The following is a 22403-nucleotide window of genomic DNA, read 5'->3' on the forward strand; positions in this document are numbered from 1 at the left end:
TGCTTACCCAGGCAAGGTCCTGTCATCAGCTTAGGTAGTGGGTGAGAGCAGTGATGGCAATTTGCAGGGTCCCAGACCAGACCTCTTTCCCTGGGGTTAGGAGGCTGTCATACCAGGTCCCCTCTTGTGGAAGGACCAGGCAGGCCCCTAACCCAAACACCCTGAGCCAACAGCACCAGGCTCCAACTCTGCTGCCAGACCCTGAACACCTCCCCCTGTATCTGCAGAACAGCAGATGTGAGCACTCAACACGCCTCATTTTGTTCCTGGAGATCACAGCGGAAAGGTGCCACAGGAAGAACTGGAGCAGAAGACATAGAAATGGCTGCCCATCTCCTGGCTAATACAGAATTGAACAAGAAAATGTTCAGACAAGGATGAGCCAGGAGATGGGGATCAGCCTGATGGGGCTCACACATGGCAGCAGAGTCAGCGGCCGTAAGGCACCCTACACACTGTCCGTACAAGATGCAGCGAGATGTGGGCGGGTTTAGTTTCTAAGGTGGAGTTCTGGGCCCAGAGGTGCTCTGCAGCTGGAATCGGGGCCCCTTCAGTCCCTGCTCCGACACACAAAACACCCGATGGGACACCGGCTGGCTCCCCGGTGTTGTGTGGCTGAGTTCTCACTCAGGTGAGGACAGCTGGCAGGTCACTTGCTGCCACGGAGGACACTGAGAGGTGCTGGCCGAGGTCCCCTGGAGCACGTCTCCCTGCTTTCGCCCATTTTTCCTTGCCCAGGACTGTTTTACTTTGAGGACGCGCTGGCCCTGGGCGCCGCCGTCCCCAGAGAAAGAAAGGCCCCTTTGTGCAGCAGAGCTCTGGGCCCGGCCGGGCAGCTCCGGGTCCGTCTGCACGGCTGTCTCGCTGCACTCACACCTTTCTCATCACCAACAGCCTGCTGTGACACTCAGCCACAGAGCAGGAGATCAAAGCCACAGTCAGCAAAGGCAGTCACATGAGTGCCATTTCCAGAAATGACCAGTCTTTAAAGAAGATCTAAATGATTTTTTCTGTAGATATGGTCTTGATTTATTTATTCTCCCTCCTTCCTTCTTTTTACATAATGTTCCTTTAGATGTGAAAAATCTCTTCTCACTCTGTAGTAGAACAATTATATTTAAATATGTACGGTAAAGTTAATTACTCTTTGAACAGTAATACAAGCAGTAAACAAAGTTTTCTATTGTATTAATATCTATACCTTATTTTACTTTTACAGCAGTATTTTTTATTTTAATTCTAATTAATTAGAATTCCTTGTTTTAAAATTCAGCAAAAACCTTTTGGACATAAAGCCCTTAAATAACCATGTGATGCCTGAAAGATAGGCTGTAAATAAATCCCCATAGACTTGTGTCTGTAGAGCAGGTATTTGTTTATTGCAGCGCTGGTGGTGAGGAGCCATCTCCACCTAACTCACCCACCCTTGTCAAGTGCTGTGGTATATTTACATAGTAAGTATTGCTTCATGTCACTATGTCACTACAACATCATCACATACGTGCCAGAACTAATTTACATGGTATGATCTCGTGGTTATAAAAAGCTCTTCTGCACAGTGCTTGTCCCTCCCCAGTTTGGGGGTCATCAGGGGTCTTTGATGAAGGCTTCCAAGGTCTTCTTCACATCTGAACTTCTCAGTTTTGTCTTCAGAGTATGCACAGTTATGGTGTTCCTTGGTCTGTCTGGTCCTAGCTAGCCTAAATTCTTTGTTTTGTGGCTAATTGGCATCACATTTGCCAATTTCTCATGTCTCTGAAGCTATCCACCTGGTGTGTTTTTTCTTCTTTTTTGTCTGTTCAGCATTAAGCAGCTAGTTAACCATATACTAGCCATTACATTGTATAGAAAGTTTTTTTTTATCAGGTTATATAGGTATAAAAAGTTAGGATTCAGGTTATATCGGTATAAAAGGCTATGATTCAGGTTACTTACATATAGAAAGTGATGATTCAGGTTATACTGGTATCAGGTTATATAGATATATCAGGTTATATTAATGTCTTATAACTCAAGCTATAGAAGCACCCTCTAACTTTGATCTATAAGTTATGTAGGCATCACATGAAAGAAATCCCTTGTGTGCAGGGAATTAAGGTCATGCAAATGGTCTTGCTTCACTAATGGGATGTTTTATTTAAAACCCAGCCTTAAGAAGAGTCTTTGATTTGGATTCTTTGCAATGTTAAGTTTGGTGAAGAGTTGCCACGTGATTTTGAACTTGGTTGTTCAATTCCATCATTATTTTTAAAGCTTTGTTATTGTCCTTACAGTGCAACACCAAGCAGGCTTTGGCTCCAGCACTGAGGCCTGGGGTGATTCTCAGTGTTGCTGCAGCAGGAAACACTTCCTGGCATGTACTTTCTTCTCTGTAGCTTGCCTTCAGGTTCAGAGAAAATCAGCAGATGGATTCTTATTGTAGAAAATTAGCCTTTATATTAAATGTTCAAGTGTTACTAACCATAAGACTGCTGTGACAAGGAAGTGCTTAGAGTGGGATCATGTATGCATAAATCTGTGCATACATTTTGATTTCTTGCTATGCTCTTCTCTGTTTTCCTCGTGTTGCTACTGATATGTTAGTCTGTTCTGCTCATGAAGACTTAAAAAAATTAATTCTTTTAGAAAGGCAAGGTGCTAACAGAGCCTGAACAGACTGAAGGATCTTGATTTCTTCACCTAGTGCAAGTCCTTACTTCTCTGTAGTATTCCCCTTTTCCCTACAGCTCTTCTCTGTTGTGTTAAATCGTTGTTTTTAACATGTGAATTTTTAAATCTAGTAATAATGTTGACCTCCCAGCAGACTTTTTTTTTCTGGCAAAGTTTTTATTTTATTTAAAAAGTCAGAGTGGTCAAATACTGCGTATGGAACAACTCCTTCAGAGTTTATTTTCTGATCACTGAAGCAAAAATTAAGCTACTCCTTCCAATTATATTATTATTAGTATTCTTATTACTCCTTCACATTGCTACAAACTGTTCACTCTTTTTATTAAAACAGGTAGATTGTCTTTGTGTGATTGATGTTTTTAATAACTAGCGTTTTTTACCAGAAACTAAACATAGCAATGCTTAGTTTTCTTTAACAGCACTATGTGTTTCTTCAGATTCTTCTCTCTTTTACTCACTTTCTAGGGCTGTCAGTTCTGGATGAGTGCTTATTTTCATTATTTGTATTTTCCTGTCAAATTATAAAAAATAGAAAAATCAATTGTTATGACATTAGTCAGCATCTTCTTGTCATCTGAGTCCACATCTGTTTCCTCTTGTGCTGTTTATCTATAAAAACAATGCAAAACCATTGCATGCAATGCACATTCTGGCTGGCATTAGAGAAGGAATTCCCAAGTTCTTCTTGGAAATTGAAAAATTCTTTATAGAAATTAATAATAGTGTCTTGTGATGATACTAAATGTCAAAGGAAAGGAAGATAGAAGGAGTATACCAGATAAAACCACTCTGAGAGATATATTTTCCTGTCACTCTGTTGACAGTGCCTGTGCTAAGGAACCAGTGAAATTAAGAGATAATTTCTGTCTCTTAATTAGTGTTTGTTTAAGCTTGCAAAGTGCAAAGGGCCTAAAGGTTGGCTGTCAAATATTAGTTGTTCATTTATTTTGTTCAGATAGAAATTCTGCCTGTACCTTTTACAGTATCTGCAGCTGAAATTGTATTGAAAAGAGCAGGAGCAAAGACTGTTTGATGTTCTTGCAGGCAGCCATGCAGGACATTTTATTAACTCGGAAGACTCTCAGAAAGGGTTTTTTGCCCTCACTCTACTAGAGGGAAGCAAGTCATTGTAAAGCAATTGCTTTCAGATAATTATAGAAGATGCTGGGAAAAGACCGACGTGAATCATGAAAGTCCAACTCCTGGCCCTGCACAGGACACCCCAAGAGTGACACCATGTGCCTGAGAGTATTGTCCAAATGCTTATTGAGCTGTGTCAGGCTGGTGCTGTGACCACTTCCCTGGGAAGCCTGTTACAGTGCCCAACCACCCTCTGAGAGAAGAGCCTTCTGATAGCCAAACTAAACCTCCCCTGACACAAATCCAGACTGTTCCCTCAGGTCCTGACATTGGTTATCAGAGAGGAGAGATCAGTGCCTGCCCCTCTACTTTCCCTGGTGAGGAAGCTGTAGACCACTATGTAAATCTTACTCTCAATTCAATCCTAAATATTCATAGCTGGTTTCTTTACTGGTAGTTCGCCTGCAGCCTGGTTTTGAAGATAACGTAGTAAAGGGAACTACCAAAGCAATTTATTTGGTAGGTAAGCTTTCAGGAGGTTCTTCTGAGAATGATTTTTGTCAAGGGGTAGAGGTTTTTCTTACTAGGGATGCTTGTATGGCCTGTTAGCTTTATTTTGGGCACACTGTGCTAAAGTTGTATCCCCTCATAAGTTTCATCTGTGTTTAAAACAAAGGTCATATAAGCTTTTAGATTTCCTCTTCATATGTTACAAACCCGAAATTTTGTTTGCCTTGTATAAGATGATTTCTTTATCCATCTCTTCCTTGTATCCTTTAAACTGGTTTCACATAGCTCTGTCACACTGATGATTGGAACTTCAGGCACCATGACATGGTCACACATGGGCCTTGTGTATCCTGACCGCTACTATTCTAGTGTTATGTTAGCATGATTCTTAGGCCTTTTAGAGCAGCCTTCTGGATTTTTGCTTTTTGTTGTCATTTTTGTGCCTAGCACTCATTCTGAGATATACTAATATGACATTTCTACTACTCAAAGGCAATTAGAATATTTAACATAAATTCTTCTTAGAAGCCCAGGTGTATCACCTTGTATTTTGTACTGGTGAATTTAATCCCAGTTTTGAACAACAACAACAGCTGTTAGGGTGGTTCAGTTCTCCTTTTGTAAAATCTCTGTGTTTCTAACATTGAACAGCAAAACCCATCTATACATACTGAGATTTTGCACCATGATTTTTAACAAAATGCTAGTAGTACTAACCTCTAATAACCTTCCTCCACCCCAGTACTTCTGCTTTCAACATGATTTTCTAGCCTCCTTTTTAGCAGTTACTTATCCTCTTGACAGTTTTTCTAACAAGCCTTATTTTCTCCTGCAAAACTAATGATTTTCTATACTTCAAAAGATATGTGCAGCTATTTGTATTCCAGCTCTTTGAAAAATCCATGCATCTCAGCAATATTTTGCCTGATGTCACCTAACTCTGGGAGATCTGCATTGATTTTCTTTTGTTTCTCTTCATCATATTGACTATTCTTTCTAGCTCTGAAGCCTTGGTGTTCTGTACATAAGCACTGCATTTGTTACTCTTCAGTCAGATATCACATCAGCAGAAACCTGATACACTGGTTTTCAAAAACCCTAGCTGTACCTGTATTTACCTGTGCAATTTCTTTCAGACTTCTGGGCTAGATGGTGTCTATGCTTCACACTCTGCCCCCTTGGTTGTACACACCAATTCTATTTTCATTTTTCCTTCCAGGCTGGTAGTGGTAATTTCCATATCAGTGTGCAGCTGTCATCATTGAAATTTTTTGAAATTAGAGGAAGAGCTATTTGAAATTGAAATTAGAGGAAGAACTATTTGTTCAGCCTTGCCTTGATGCAAACTCCCAGTAAAACAGATTAGAGTTCTGTATCCATATTGAAATCCAATTTAAGGGCCTGGAGATTGCTACCTAACTACGAGCAGTATCTAAGGAGGTAGCCTTCTTGAAAGTACTTTTGGCACTACTAAATTCTCCTTTATTCATACTGTTGTATTTCTTGCAATGGGCTCTGTGCACAGTTTCATATTTTTCTTCTCCCTGACCATTTCAATTAGTTCAGTACATAATACTGCTTCCTCCAACAAAGCTTTGATGGCTCATTTCTCTGTAGTCAACCACCATTTTTGGGCATCTCTCTTTTTCCCAGCTAGCTGAAGTACTGGGGCTGCCAGACCATCATGATCATATTTGCTCTGTGTTTTTGTTGGCCAGTTTATGTTGCCTGCAGGCTTTAGCTGTTCGAGGTTCAAGGCTCAGTTGAGGATGTTTTGGCGGAAAAACTAGCTAGCAATTGAAAAAGGAACTGCAAAGTTGCTAGGAACTGATGCCTGAAATATTTCTAAAACCTATTTGAACCATAGGTGTTTGTTCACTTTTCAGATCCCCCTTTCCCAGAAGTAGAATTTGTTGCGGTTAAAGGTTCTGCACCTTTGCTCAGACTCCGGAAAGCAGAAGACCAAAATGGACCGATCAGGTTTGTCTTTGTGCTTTTCACCCTTTCAAAGGACATTCTGCAGATTCATGTTACATACAGATTAGAACTCTTTTGGGTGACAAAATTATTTTTTTAGCGATGGGAAAAAACTTGAACTGTACCTCCCAGTTTCTCTCCCCTTAGCAGAGTAATATTTAGCTTCAGGATTTTTTGCTGTTTTCTGGAACAAAATCCTAGTTGGAATCATTGTGAGTTTTCACCACTGGTTGTGTGGTTTGATTTTGTTTTTCTTTTCCCTTTATCCACAGCAAGGTTACAGTAGATCCTTATTGACAGATACAAACACACCTCTACTGATGTGATTTTTCTTTTCCAATGACATGCAGACAGTATTTTTTTCCTCCCAGAGCCAGAAGAAGTAGTGAATAACGTCCTTGTTTTTGCATATTCTGAAGTACTGTTTTCATAGTAGTGTATTACTATCATAATGTATTTCTACAGTAAAAGGATTTCCCCATTACTGAGTGCTGTTGTAATGGCTGGTGTAACAACCTTAATGAATAGTCTTCCTATGGTTGAATATGATAAACTAAACATTGTTTTGAGAGGTATGAAGACAGATTTGATTAAATTTCTTTAAATGGTACCTGTCCTCTCCTTCTTTCAACTGAAGAAGTCTTGTTTCTTTGAACTTACAAGTAATCTTTGGAGAAAATTGTACATTATTTCACAGGTGAGCTTCAATGTGAGGAGGAGAAGGAGGAGATAGTCTGATGTCAGTTTTATTTCTGAACATCAGTAAGCATGTAGCAATAACAGGAATGGGATAAGAAGACCCAGCTCTAATCCGTGCATGCAGCGCATTTGGTTAAAATTGACGGAATTACAGAGAGAAATATTTTAGTCTAAGTGTTTGTATTGGACATTGTTAATAAAAACCAGTTAAGAGGCTACAAATAGAGAAAACCAGTATGGATTAATTAATATCTGATGCTTATTTCATTGAAATGAGGGCTAATATTTACTTTTCTTTTTTGTTTCACTCTAGTCTGTATCAAGTGATTGTGCTTCCTCTGGATTTGCAAAGCACTTTTATTTGTGACTCCTTTGATGCTACATCTTTCTTTAGTAACACCACTGACATGAAAGGATATGTCGCAGCTGAATTTCGGGCAAAGGATGTTGCTGATAATATGTCAATTGCTCTTGGAGACAGACATTATTATGGAAAGTTTTATAATGCTCCTTTAAAGCTGGGAGAAGAGTATTGTGTTTTTTTGAAAATAATAAGTGAGTGGAATAAGGTAAGGGATTTTTTAAAACCTCTTCTTTACAACTCTTGAATGAAATATTGCTGGGGGAAAAGACAAAAATGTTAGCTGGGTATTAAATTTTTTATGACACTTCAAGGATCTCCTAGTTGACAGAATTAGATTAAATCTGAAGCTCTATAAATATCTCTTAAAATTCCTTAATGTTACTTACGTCATTGTAATGGTGAAGCAACTCTGAATGCCAAAAATCAGACAATGGAAAATAATTATAAATGAATGGCCATCCCTGCTCTCAGTTATTGAAGATGTCTGTATTAGGGCCAGAATTTACTAAAAGAGCATGGTATGAGAATTTGAAAATCACTCCTTAGCAATGATGAATTCACCCATTTTAATTTTTAACTAAATATTTTATAACAAAATATCCCAATTCTCCAAGTGACGTGGAAAAATATATTTTATTACGTGTTTTTACATTCCAAAAGGCAGTGAATGTAAGCTCCAGCTCCATTGAGAAAGCCTTGTTAAAAAAAGTATATTTTCATAATTAATTTTTATCATTTTAAAGTAAATATATATTTTTAATTAGAGACAAAAAGTTTCTAAAATGTGTATATCATGTGGTTTTCCATTTGTATCTATCTCAGGATGCTGTCTTAGATAGCATGAGTTCTAACATCATTATAGTGCAAGGATTTCATATTGCCAGAGCTGCATACCTCCTCAATGTTTCTCACAGGCAGCTCCTCTAAGCACTGGCTGTTCCTGATCCTTGTAGCAGTCATCTGACTCCGCATCCCACCAATCCACTCTTTTATACCACTTCTTCTTATTGGCTGCAGGTGTGGCCTGTTAAGATCAGGCCTGCTTCTAATCTTTAGTAATTGGTCCAGCTGCAACTCATTGGGGGATAAGATTACCTTCTATACCACCTTCATTTACCCATACTGTATCCCCCTACATCAGGGGTCAACAGCTTTAATTTTTTTTATAATATAAATCTCAGCAGTAGAAAGTTTTTTTTGTCTGGGACAGGAGATAACTTCTTGTGTGCCATACAGTTCCTGAAGGTCAAATACAAAAACTGAACTAAGCAACCTCTTAAAGAGAAAGAAAGAAAGAACTAAAAGAATAAAGAAAGAAACAACTAAACAGTACCTTACCAAGGAGGCATGCCAAAACTGATCCATGAGTCACTTATAAATAATTCTCTGCAATTCTGGAAGCCTACACTGAAATCTCAGTAAGTTAAAACAGCTTCTGTTAAGAAATAGTGAGTAACATACTCATTTATGCATATTCTAAAGTACTGTTTTCATAGTAGTGTATTACTATCAAATGTGTTTCTAGAGTAAAAGGATTTACCTTTTACCTGTAACTGCCTCAGTTCAAAGTCAATGAAATAAAACAAGGGTGTGTAATAAGAGAATTCTGGTATCTGCTAATCTGTGCAGTACTATTTAACAACAGTCTGAGAAATTTTTATAGCAGAAATGAAGAGATTTCCGATCCTGATACAAGTCGATTGTTTGCCATAATTTTTTAACTAATTGTGTGAGGGGAAAGGTAGGAAAATGACAGTAGAAGGCATTTCATTTCATAAATAATGTTAAGTTATTAAGATTGACATCCTAAATGTCTTGGAATTTGGACAATAAACTATATTTCATAGAAGAATGTGCTCAGTGGAGCAAGATTGTTAATCAGTCAAATGTATACAAGTTTGGCCTCTTCAAGCACTACTAAATATATCTTTGAGTTTAGTTTCTTTATCCTGGGGATTAGTGCATTGGCTTCCCTAGCTCTTTACCCTCAGTGTTTTTTCATACTGGGGTATTTTAACTTCTTTTACTTTTGTGGAGTTTTTTGCTGCACAGAACAAAGTAGATTCTTATACATCTTTAGCAGCCATTTATGAAGCTGCTTCTAACTTACATTGTTCTTTCTCTTTCTTATGGATTATTTCCTGATCTTTCACTGCTGACATTTGCAGATGTATTTTCTAGGCCACTGATTTGACAGATTAATATCACAGTTATTTGTAGAGGTCACTCTTGCTTCCTACCATTAAAAATGCATAATCTTCCTCACGTACACTTTCCTGTGTGGCTTTTGTTGGTTGATGAAATACACAAAGTTACTTGCAACAGTTATGAATCATTATTGGGATTGCAAATACCAAACTGCTTTGGTTTGCAGCTCTGTTTCTTTAAAATGGAACTTGGACTGCTGGTTCAAAAGTATTGGTTAATCTTCAGTTGTCATGCCCTTTTATTTTGTGCAATTGCTGGTATTAAATGGCTGAAAAAAAAATCGAAATTATGAATTGCAGGTTGTTGGGTTTTGAAATTTTCTAATAATGTGATTACTTAAGCGACTGTATTTGTATTCAAGAGCTCAGTCTTCTTTTTAAAAAAAATGCTTGGCCCTCAATTCTTAATACCTGTGAAATCAGCATTTCTGAAGTGTCTTTTACTTGTTAGCACATTTCCATTTGAATACAGACAAATTAGAAATAGATGTAATAGGCTGCTAACTAATGTTCTCATTATTCCCTTTCATAATCTGGCATCCTTAAGGGTCCTTTCTGTCTCCTTTCATACTAAGAATGGTACAATTTGTATCATGCTGCAAAATCATTGCATGGTTTTGATTTTTATTAGCATTATTACTGAAAATCCCTAATATATTATTGTGTTCATTTTTCCATTGTTCAGATTTGGAGGTCTTGAAAAGGGTGTCTGCTGTGAGGTTTTTACTTTCCATTTATTTTTTGTTTCTCTGGGATTCATGAGACCTCTGTAATTTCCCTGATAGACAGGAGATGTCTGATTTTCTGCACACTAGAGTGTGTCATGAAGGTAGCTATTTCAAAATTATGGCACTCATACCTCTGCCCCAAAATCTGGCATTTGATTGGGTTTCAATCAAACCCTTTATCTTCCCAATTTTGAGAAGATTTTTTTTGTCAGCCTTTTGTCTTTTTAATTAACCAGAAAATTCTTGATAAATAATGGGTTTAAGAATCATTGAGATTCCACAACTCAGCATGCAGGCACACAGAAATAAGATTAATCACACAGATGTGCCTTCATCCTTTAATCCAAATGCTTCAAACCATAGCCTTCTTTCTCAAACATACTGTTGTTCAGAACAACATAATACACACTTTGCTACAATATGAAAAATGCATGTATTGTGTATGTATTATGTGAAAGTCTGTGAAAGTCATTTAGCAGGAAGAACTACAAAAATACACTTCACAGTAATTACACAATAGGTAACAGAACAATAGAATAAAATACACAAGAGAAAATACACAGTAAATACACAATAGAACTTTTTGTGTATTTATGACTGTGAAGAGCTGGGGGAAAATGCTCTACAGAGACCAAAACTTACTGTAAAAAAATCAAACTTGCTTAACAAGTCTGCAAAAGCAGACCGATGATAAATATTTCTTTATTGTAAGTATTCTCTACAGTTATTAAAAATTACCAAGCATGTTATCATAACTGAAGAAAATGCTACATCTAGTATTTGTAAAACATGCCATCAGATACTTGATTTTAACATATATGTTATGCATGGGAGAGAGTTAACACAGAATATTCATCCTTATCTTCACATTTCATAAATTCTGAACCCTGATCAAAGCATCCTTATCTTCACATTTCATAAATTCTGAACCCTGATCAAAGCAATGTCAAAGATCTTTCCATGGATGGAAGGTTGTAAAAAGAAAGGAAGAACAATGAGCTAAAAGCTAGAGCCAGCCTATCATCAAAGTTCTATGTCTAATCTTATTTTTATAATTTATAATCTTTTAAGACTATCTAGAGGCTGCTACCAAGGGAATAACAAACTCCATTCCCAATAGTAATTTTTTTTCTATGACTGATCTTTCAGAAGGTCTTAGTAACAATAAATTTTTCTCATGAGAAACAGTGATTTTTATGTTTTCTCTTTTAGGTAAGAACACAGTCCTGTGCTGTTTGGGCACAAATTAAAAGTAAGTCAATTTTTCGTTCAGTAAAAAAGTGCAAGTTGTCATGGCTTTGCTTGGCAGCATAAACTAATAATTGATGTGACTGTTTCTTCTTTTGCCATTCATGATCTGTTGACTTTAAGGATTGAAAATATTAGAGACAGAAAATTTTCCTTAGTCTTCACTATTCCATTCCAATGGATTCAGCAGTCCCTGCTAAAATGGACTCTCCTGTTTTTTCCTGGTTTTCACTGTTGTTATTTCTTTCATCATATCCAGATCTTTACAGCAATTTTTGTGCACAAAGATTTGAAACACAGAAAGTGTGAAATTTTGGAAGTATATTTTAAGGTAGCTTTATATTGGCTTAAAGATTTTAAAAACCAGTCTAAGAACAACAACTATAACTAAAACTATATTAAAAAAAAAAAAAAGCAAAAACCCAAAGAAACAAACAAAAAAAAAAACCAAACAAAAAAACCCCCACCAATACCAACAACAAAATACAATAAAACCCAACAACAACAAAAACTAGAAATACATCACCACAAATGTGTTTTAGCTTTTAAAGGCCATATTTTTTACTTTATAATGTTCAGATGGTCCATCAAGAATTTCACAGTCTTAAAAAAACCAGAAGATACTATGCAAAAATGTAAAATATGGCTAATTTGAATACCAGTAAGTACAGTTTCTTAAGTATAGAAGTGACATAACTTTAAAATGCTGTAATTTTCTCAGTGTGGTTTTATTATTATTTACTTTTTGACTTTAAAATATTTCCAATTAATTAGTTTTTCTCAGAGCAGCTTGGGATCCACTTGTTTCCTTCCTTTCCACCATAGCTGAAACTCCTCTTCACACCTCATGTCTCAGCAAAAAGCAAACATTTGCCTCCCGTGACATAGAAAGCAGCTCCACTGGAGGAGTCTCTTATGAGCCATAAAATCTGCTTTTGAGTCGAAAGTCTTGCAAATTTGAGTTAGGAAAGGCAGTAATGCTGGAAAGTGAGGCAGTACTTTGGAATGATGTCAAATCATGTGGTGCATGGAGTGCTTGATCAAATTACCACTATACCTGATCTTCTGGTGACAACTCTGTTTATTTTTTTGTTTAGTTACTTTTTCTTTAATTACTCTTATGACCAAGCTCATTTACCACCACACTTAGAATATAATGTGGAGACTCTGCTAAGATCCATAACTCCTTAGGTTTGATGGTTCCATTGCTAGGATTGTTTAGGCAATAGCTGTAGAATAACTCTGGAAAGACAGAAAACTGTTCTGTTCTGAATTTGTCATTTATCAGCATGCAGTGCATCATCAAAGGCTGTCTTACAAATAGGTGGATTTTGGTTTTGGGGCTAAGAGAATGAGCATAGGAAGAAGAGAGAAGGACAGGTCAGGCCTTTGGTGTAAATTCATTCGCCTTTATATTGAATGGACTTACAGTCAAAGTGTCCTTTACCCTAATGTACTTCTGCAGCTGGAGAGGCTTAGAGTATTTTTGGCTCGCTGAATCCTTTGAGAAATACTTTTTAATTCAACTTGTGGAAGGCAAATCTGTAAATTAAATCTAAATCAAATGGCCCTGCTTCAGATGCCATCTAGCTAGATATTGTGTGATAGATCATTGACATAAAAAAAAGGTAGAAAACTCTATTAAAAGCACACTTTCTTCTGCCACAAAGAAGTTAAATTAAGTTTTAGGGTTTTTCATTATTTTTCATGGTTTTTCAGTCTACAATATGGAGGGAAGACAATTCTGTAACTTTTATGCAGGGCTGGCATCTTCTCTAGAGATGTGTAATTTGCTGATGGAAACTGGTGTTAAAGTGCTATAAGGGAGGGTATATCTTTTACCAAAAATGAGCATTATAATAATTTTTTAATACCCTAAATAATCTTTATTCCTCAACTGGATGATAACTACTAGGTACTCAGCCCCATTACTCTCACTTAGTGAGCTGTACATCCAGCATCTGGGTTTTGTTGCAATACTTCAGCTTTGAGCAGACTGGTGCTGCACTATTTGATTGATTTGTTTGAATTGTTTGATGCTTTCTTTCAGATTTATCACCCACTCTGCAGTACATGACTGCTGTTGGATTAGGGACAGTGGCTGCTGTCTGCCTTATATTGTTCCTGTCATTCTCCATGGCACGGTATGTGATGTTGCTGCCTCCAGTTTTGCAGTCCTCCTTCACGTGTTGGTTTTTTTGACAGATTTTCTTGCCAACATGCTTGGTTTAGGCATCATGGGTGGTTAGAAACTGTAATCAAGGGTGCTTTCAATGGCCACTAATGGTGTCCATTGCTTGAGCTGATGTCCTCTGTATCTTTGCAATTACTGGCAAAGCATCTGAAATGTGTAGGGCTTGTCTTAATAAAGGAAGGATTTAAGACAATGAGTAGAACCAGGACTTTAGTAGAGAAGTGATCTGATTTAATGGGAATTAAGTACATGAAGTTTATATGCTGTCAAAATGTTGATGCACTTTGCTTACGTACAGAGCTAATTTTTTGTCTTCCCAAATTTATTCAAAAGGCCTGAAAAGATCATTTTACCTATAGGCCATGATAAAAACATGTTTAAAATTTTCAGGAGATTTATTAATTTATGTTTCATGATCCTTCAAGCAGGGTCAGTAACTTCATAACTGTTTTCCTTTCAAAGTTAAAACAAATATGCAAGTTATGTAATTGTAAATGCCTACATACATGTAAAACCTCTTCACTAAAATCTGTGTCTCTGTTGTTGTTTCAATATGCATATCTACAAGAATAGTCTTCTGATATATTTCCCTTGAAACATCAGGAGCCCCCAGCTCGGGACTATGAAATATAGCATTGATTGGTTAAGCTGCTTGTTTGGTGCTCTGAAACAGAAGGAATTAGTCATATATAGGGCTGAAGAAAGTAGGTTTATTTGGATTGTTTGTGGTTGTCTGAATTTCAAATCAGTTCTTGCAATCAAATTTCTGAATTAAAGGTTCCATGGTCTCATTTTTTTCTTTAATTAACAAAATAAACAGATCTCAGGCTTCCCTTAGCAGTATAATGCAGTGGTAAACTTGAGCTTGCAGTCTTGGTTGTTTTGGGGGATTTTGAAAACATTTTCAGAGTCAGTTTTCATATCAGTTTGATATTTGAGAAGCAAGGGCCTTTTACTGTCTTGATTTCTAAAGTAGCTGACTCCTGACAGAGGACCTATTGCAGGAGGAGGGGGTTCCCTGGGCTGTCATGGTGTGAAAGGCTTCTCAGTTATTTCAGTTTCCCTGGCAAAAATGTGGCAGAGGGATATTAGTGCTTTTCAAAACTATGTCAGATCAATTAGGTTCATAGTGATAGGAGAGTGATTTGAGGTATGAGACAGTACTGGAAGAATCATGTATGAGTATGAGCCACTTGTGAGAGACCCTGAGCTGCCACTTCAGTCTTCTTTTGAAGCTGCCACTTCAAAAGAAGTGAGAGAAAATTAAATCCTTAGGGAGTTAATTACATTGAGTAAATTTGACAGTGGTGTATTGTAGGGGACAAGGACTTAATAAGTCATCAAGTATCTTTTAGGCCCTTGATCCCATGTACAGAGAAATTTTTGAATCCATTCTCCTGTTCTAAAGAATATCAGACAGAACCATTGACAGAAATTACAACTGCCCCATCCCAGCAGTAGGCAGAGAAGGGAAACCCCAGGTGTCAGTTGTGATAAGACCCTTCACAATGCTCACAAAGAAGTATCTGTAATATTTTAAATAACAAGTGTGCTTTTAGTTATAATTAACCATCAGTTTAAAGCATTTCCAAGTAAGAATGTGATTTGAAAAAAACCCACATGAAGTCAGCCTTCTGCCCTATCCAGTTGTAAAACCATGGTCCTGTTTTAGACACTGTACTCCAAGACAGATGTGGCCTAGAAGGAGAGAAAGAGAGTGGAATTTGATAAGAGAGACCTGGGATCTATTTAATCTAACTACAAACAGGGCATTCTAGTGGTGAGTTGTTTAGCCTTGCAGAGAAGATTCTGCCAAGAAGCATAATATGCAAATATACAAAATGCCACTGTATCAAGATCAGCTTTGTCCTGCTGGTAGTGCCAGTGGTACATGTACAGCATGTCCATGTGCTTCTGAACTGTAAGAGAGCGAGGTATGGGAACAAATTGCTGTGAATGCAGCTTCTGGGTGGTCTGCCAGAGGAGGTTAAACAAACTTGTCAGTAATGACATAGCTATGGCTGATCTTGCCATGGTGTCAGGTGAATGGTCTTGGATTATTTCTTGAGGTCCTTGTAAAATTCTGTCACAAAGAGCCTCTGTATTCAAGTGCTCACCAACTTGCCACATGTCTGCTGTTTCAGGAATTATGTTTCCACAATGGGTCAGGGTGTGAATTCCTGCTAGCATGGTTGCTGAAAGCAGTTCCAACTGTTCCTCAATAAGTAAAAGTCTGGAAGTGGATTCACAAAACGAAGTCTGACTGCTGATGTCCTTAGATATTACATTTTTCATTTTAAAAAATGTATTAGCCCATAGTTGTTATTAAAGTGGTTTGTCATTCATACACCTTGCTCCATTGCTCTTAGCTCTTTGCTTTCTTTTGTATGTGATGCCCATTCATATGCATAAGGACAGTGCCAGAACTCCAGATTTCTGAAGATCTCGGCATCAGTGTTGTTGGTGCCAAAGTTAACAGTGATCAGGTAATCATCTGGTAACCTATGGGAATGCTTCCTACCCATCTCACACTGGCTGTAGTGATCAGGATTTGTAGCAGCACCACGCGTCTTCGAAAACCTTCAGGAGCATTGTCATGTATCTAATCAATATGAATTATGCAAGTTCCCTCTCAGGTCTATGCTTGAGTCTTGAATAATTTGTAAGATTTTTTTTTTAACTGGAATTTTTTCTCTCTCCAGTTCTTGTCTCCACAGCTCAGTGCATCCCCCACCTGCTGCTGTAGCCTGTGAGGCTGTACATTTATCTACTACAGTAGACGTGGCACAAGCAGGGGTTGCGTCATCATTCCTAGAGACTGAAAGTGTCTCTCTTCTCTGATGGTTTATTCCCTGAAGTCAGCATAGAAAAAAACTTGCTCTTCTTTCAAAGCCAGCATGTGTCTGGTATCTGCATGTCACATATGTACTATACACGGTCAGTTTAAATGTGTTTGTCACTGAAGTGGGATGTTTATTGTCTTGCCTTATTCCAGATGGTGTGGTGTGTAAAGGAGAATCTTCCCTCAAAGCAGGTTATCATGCATCCCATGTGTTGGTCACAGTCTTTCAGCTATTCCAGCTGCATGAGTGCCTGATAATGAGTGCTTGTATTGTACTTGATTACATGAGTAATCCCCTGATCCAGCGGAGACTGTTTGAGGATTAACTGCTACTTTAGATACCTTTGCACACATAAACTGGCCTATTATGAACAAAAGTACAGACCTACCCTTATGCGAGATAAAGTGCCTATTGTACTTCCAGTTATAAAGGTAGAACACTTCTTACAAGTAATGATACATCAGTGACATGTACACTTGTTAGCCATGAAGTTGCCACATTCAAGTAGTGTCAGCAACTGATGGGTTCCAGAGATATTGCAATCATTGCTCATAGCAATTAGCAGTAATTGCGAACTATGTACCAATCTATAAAACTGCAGTTTGCTCAAAAGCTGCTTGCTTTAATGGCATGTGAAACTAATTTAAGGAAGGACCTTCCTGTGTTAAGTGTAGTTTTGTTAATCCCTGTTCTATAATTACAGATGAGTAAAGCCATTAAATCATTGTCTAGTTAATTGGCTGGTGTGTAACATCTAGTTAGAGTCACTTAATAAAGTACAATTAACCAATTTTCTATTGCATACTCCCAGATAATACATTTTTTTTCTTCCGTAAGAAAGAATTAAGTGGCTTTGATTATTTCCATTCCTCTTCACAAGTTGCTTTGTTATATGTTAGCAAAAAAGATGTTTACTGGTAAAATAAAAAAAAGCAGGAGTTTTGGTTTTGTGATTTTTTTTTTCCTAAGTTATGTTTTATGTTTTACCATTTTAAATATATGCTGCACATTTTTTGAATTGTTAAGTTTCTGAATTGCTAAGATTCTGATGCCTACTGCTCTTATAATTTTAGATGTTCTGTCTCGCTATAACATGTAATTAGGGTCTTTTTTGGCTTAAAGAACAACGGCAGATTTCATAGCTAGAAGCAAAGAAGAGTTACAGCCAAAAAGAGTTTTCAATGGCTGCATCCAGCTGAGAGTGCTTTTTCCAGGTCTGGGCAGATACTGTTTCTGTTATCCAGCATTTTCAGAGCTGTCCTTCAAGTTAATAATTAATAGCTAAGTAACACCTTTGTCTGCATTAGGGATTAAAATTGATAGCATTTTCTGTTGCTAGTTAAGAAAGAATAGCTAAACTGTTCATACTGGGAAACCATGCCTTAATATTTCAGTTTCTCATGTGGAATTCATTCTCACACATTCCATGCCTAATTCCCTTTCTCAATGGAATAGATTGCAAGGTTTGGTATTGAGTACAAACTGCACCACTTCATTCTGATACAGTGTCCTGCTGCTCTGGTCCTTAGAGAGAGTTCATGAGCAGCTGTTCCTGTGTAAGGGAGAGCTGGAGAGGCTGGAAATTATTTAGAGAGACAGATGTGCCATCCTCTGTGAAAAAACTGAACTTCTTTTTACACTTTACTGACACCATCAATGTTCCAGTATGCTGCAGTTGATTAGGACTATAAAGTCCATCTTGTCAGTGGATATAATTGGAAAACTTGAGGTCTTTGTGTAATCTTCAGCAGGTTATTTTTCTGTGTGCCTCTTATTTGCTTAAGTTGCTTTTTCATAAATTTTTCAGAGCAAGGTTTTTTCCTTACAAAATATCCATACCAGCTTCTGCTGGTAGTTAGATAACATACTTAATGACTGATTTGGACATCTCCACACAGTGTAGCTTCTTGATACCCAGCAATGGACTGATAAGGGAGAAGAGATGAGGCAAGACTCTCTGTCATCTTTAATTTTCCAAAACAGCTACAGTTCTGCAAGTTTCCCTCATTCTTTCTGCCTCCCTTGTCACTCTTGGCAGACCTACCACTGGCCATGAGCATATCTTCATCTGTGTTTATCTTATTACTTATTATTTTCATGTTTACTTATCTTTCTTCCACCTATATCTGTTTCAGTTAAATATAGAAAGAAAAGAGAACTAATTTAACCTTGCCATCCTCAGATAGACGTGTAAATGTTAAGGGTTTTTTGTTAGACCCTTGCTCTACTGCTCCCAAGCTTTTCTGCTGAACTGATTGCAATGTCATAACCACACTCTCATGTTTCCAGAAATTCTAGAGACATTTCTAGTGATTCTAGAGACATTTCTAGTACCTTCAGAAATTTTAACACTGAAATTTGTCCTTTTTTCTGATTTTTTTCTCTGCTTCCTTGGATAGGTTTTCCACACCCAGTCCAAGTAAGGTTAGTTGAGCTGAACCTAGTCTGCTTTTGCTGCTGATCTGTACCACTTCATGGTGCTATTTTGAAATGTGCTCTATTGAGAAACTTGTTGATTTAGATCCATACCAATGTCTGCACTATATGGAGAGTATTTTAATCCTCTTTATATGAAATGGGAAGTTGTTAGTCCTGGAGAAACAAGTCTTGTAAGCTTAAGTGAAACTATTTCTTCTATTTTATTTTATAATTGTGAAATAACGCATGATACTGTAAAAGCCCAGGACTTATGCAAGTAATTGTGATGGTATATCAAATGAAAAAGGTTTTATTGTAAAATACAGTTTCTACTACATGTCACTAATGGTCCTTTGAACCTTTTGGTGAAGTTTCTTTGTTTTAGGCATGATAAACACAGAAGTCAGCCAGGCTTGTTTGTTTCAGTATTTATATTGTCAATCTGTTGTTCAAACACGGCCAGATAAGTGAGCCGGTGTCATGGTTTTAGGCCCACAAGTCCATGGAAATGAAACACCTTAGAGCTACTCCCTCTTTCCCTCCCTCCCTCCCTCTTTTCTCCCTGCAATCCAGTGAAAGAAGGAAGAAAATCAAAGTAAAACTTGCATGTTGAACTAAGAACAATTTAATAATTGAAAATAAAGCAAAATACAATAATAGACGTGAAGAAGAAGAACAGTGAAAAGAGAAAAAACCAAATAATGCACAATGCAATTGCTCACTGCCCACTGACAGATGCCAGACGCCCCTCCTGGACCCAGACAGGACGAGTTTCTGGGTGACTCCCCCCAGTTTATGTACTGGGCAGGACATTCTGTGGTGTGGAATATCCCTTTGGCCAGTCCAGGTCACCTGTCCAGCTATGCTCCCTCCCAGCTTGTTGGGTTTCTTGCTTACTTGCTCACTGGCAGAGCACAAGACAAGGGAAAAAGAGAGCCCTTGATGATGGATAAACACTATTTAGCAAAACCCAAACCATCAGTGTGTTATCAACACCCTTCTTATTCTAAATCCAAAACACAGCCCTGTAACAACTACTGAGAATAAATAAATTCTACCCCAGCTGTAACCAGGACAGCTCCTTGTGTTTGTGTATGTTCTCAGATTTAAATATTCTCAATTACCACTCTTGTTTCCAAGGTCTTGCACTATTTTGTGAGGCCATTTCATACTCAGAATGGTTCAGCTAGAATCCAGCGTGGGCTCACAGGTCTCTAGCTCAGAGGAGAGGATTTCTGCTCCTAGTGATAGAACTGCTGGGAAGTTACGAAAGTCTGTGAAAAATCTAACTGTTGCAATCCTTTCAAGGAGGGAGCTGGTGTCCTTGAATCGTATACTGAGTAGATTCTGTGAAATTATTTGGTGATCTCAGTGCTGAGCTCTAATGTAAGGGTCTAAGTGCCAGTGTTGCAGAAGTACAGCAGTTCCTGGCAGCAGAGGAATGACTCTTTGGACAACACTGCCACTGTCCTTCCATTTCCGACCGTGATGAGGTCTGAGGAGTCAGAGTACAATGATTTAATTTATGGTATTGCTGTTATGGAGCTATTTTCATTTTGAAGTTAACAAAATGGCACCATTACAGTCACAGAAGAAAAAGGGGAGACTTGCTCTGGAGTTCTCTTTTTCCTCCTCCCCCTCTTACCTCAAATTTTATGTGTATTTTTCCAGAAATAGTGCTTTTGTTTGTGCAGTCTCACAGTGGAATAAGGAACATCAGCATTTTATTAGTGTTTTCCCAACCTTGAGGCAGCAAAATTTATGCAGTTCTGTTGCAGTTCATGTTTTATGTTCCCTGGAGTCCTTGTTCGATTACCATGTTCTACATTATACATGTATGATATGTATATACATGTGTGTATGTATATTTATACATAGTTTTTTTCTGTTTGTTCCATTGCACTTAACTAACTGGAGATACAGTCAAAATTTCCCACCAAGAGTGGAGAACCTTGGTTTTCACCCCAAGACTAGCAAAAATACTAGTAGAATGAGAAGCAACAGAGAAAGAATTAGAGAATTAAAGAAAATTCTTAACAGAAAGTAATTTCTGAAGGCCCGGATTTTCTTGAGCAGCTTTTAGCATAGAATGTTTTAGCCTGATTTGGTAACAGTTCATATAAAAGTCATTCCTGCAGTTATCCTGGGAGAAGTGAAAAGGCAGCAGACTGGTGAAGATGTTCCAAGCTAATGACCACAAATCAGCTGTGCCAATACATTGAATAAAGACTAACAAAAACAAAGGGTAGGGTTGATGAAAGCCAGCTCTCAGCTATTCGTTTCAACTGTGTAAAATGGCTGCCTGAGTTTTTCTCTTAGCTGATGAAAATGTTAGGAAGTTTTATTTTGTATTCCTGTGTATTCTAACCCATTCTGGCTATATTATTTTCATGCGTTCACTTGTCCAGTTCTTTCTTCTAACCTGGAGTATTCCTTTGTCGCCCTGATTTTGTAAAACTTTGTAAGCCTTCTGATGTTTATATTCTCTCAACAAACTTTCTCACACACAATTCTGTAAATAACCTATGTTTTGCATTCTTTCATGGAGGTGGAGAGAATTGATGGGCCCTTGGTCTGTCCAGTGGCATTGGAGAGGTGGCACTGTCACCCTCCAATCCACTGTCACCTTTGGAAAACTATAAATATTGGAGTCAGAAAATAAAGGTGCTCTTTTTTGTTCCCCTCGAGAGCAGCAGTGTCTGTGTCATCATTTCGTGCCATATCGTGATATCTGGTGAATCCCTTCGTGTGAATTTGAGACCTTGAGTGTCGAGAGGCCTTGCTGGGTGAGGTTGTATCCTTCCCCCCCCACTTTGTTTGCTTGGCGTTGCCTGCTGCTCTTGTGAGAGATGGCAGCCTCTGTGAGTTCCTCGGATGTTTCTGTTCTTTTAGACCTCTGGAAAGTTATCCTCGACCGGAGGGGAGTTTCCCTTTCCTGGAGTGAGTTTGAGAGTCTGTTTCTGTGGGCCAGAGAGCAAGGGTTTTTTTCGGACTCTTTGGAGGCGCTCTCTAGGGAGGCGTGGTCTCGCATGGGGGATGGTCTCATGGTTGTTCTCCTTGACGATTCGGTGGATGTGAGATCGCTGATGGTGCACTGGCAGAAGTTGAGTGACGTTTGGCGGGGGTCTCCTCGTTATAGCTCTCGGGGTTCCCTAGGGGCCCCTTCTGTCTCGGATGTGGAGGAGGGGGAGTCTGATTTTCTGTATGACGCAGGACCCTCTCCCCCACCCCGAGAGGGAGAGCTGGGGGGCAGCTCCGCCTCGGAGGGCGATGTCTGTTCCCCCGGGGTGGATTGGGCTCCTGGCCAGCAGGTCCCGAGCCCGGCGGGGGGTGCCCCGCGGGCATCTGGTGGCTCCGTGGAGCCGGGGGGCCGCCCTTGCCCCGCCCCGCCCCGCACGGCTGGCGGGACGGGGGGGGGACCCTCCCTCCCTGTGTGCCTTCCCGGCGCTTGGGGACGGCGGGCAG

At 38.6% G+C, this 22403-nt stretch overlaps 1 protein-coding gene across 7 annotated transcripts in view; it reads left to right on the plus strand.

Moving 5' to 3' along the window:
* The window catches only part of SUSD1 (sushi domain containing 1), a 52205-nt gene that overhangs the window by 25303 nt on the left and 4499 nt on the right, over nt 1-22403 (plus strand). For 4 of the 7 annotated variants that reach the window (XM_050987151.1, XM_050987153.1, XM_050987150.1 and 1 more), the window contains 5 exons: nt 6147-6240; nt 7250-7505; nt 11448-11487; nt 13534-13627; nt 16380-21625. In XM_050987151.1, coding sequence (XP_050843108.1) covers nt 6147-6240; nt 7250-7505; nt 11448-11487; nt 13534-13627; nt 16380-16518 — 623 coding nt within the window. In that variant the 3' untranslated portion in view covers nt 16519-21625. Of the gene's footprint in view, nt 1-6146; nt 6241-7249; nt 7506-8536; nt 8719-11447; nt 11488-13533; nt 13628-16379; nt 21626-22403 lie in introns of those variants that run through there. The other 3 variants (XR_007780484.1, XR_007780485.1, XM_050987152.1) reach the window with 3 other exon arrangements.

This window comes from Serinus canaria, chromosome Z (genome assembly GCF_022539315.1).
Source record: "Serinus canaria isolate serCan28SL12 chromosome Z, serCan2020, whole genome shotgun sequence".
Taxonomy (NCBI): Eukaryota; Metazoa; Chordata; class Aves; order Passeriformes; family Fringillidae; genus Serinus; species Serinus canaria.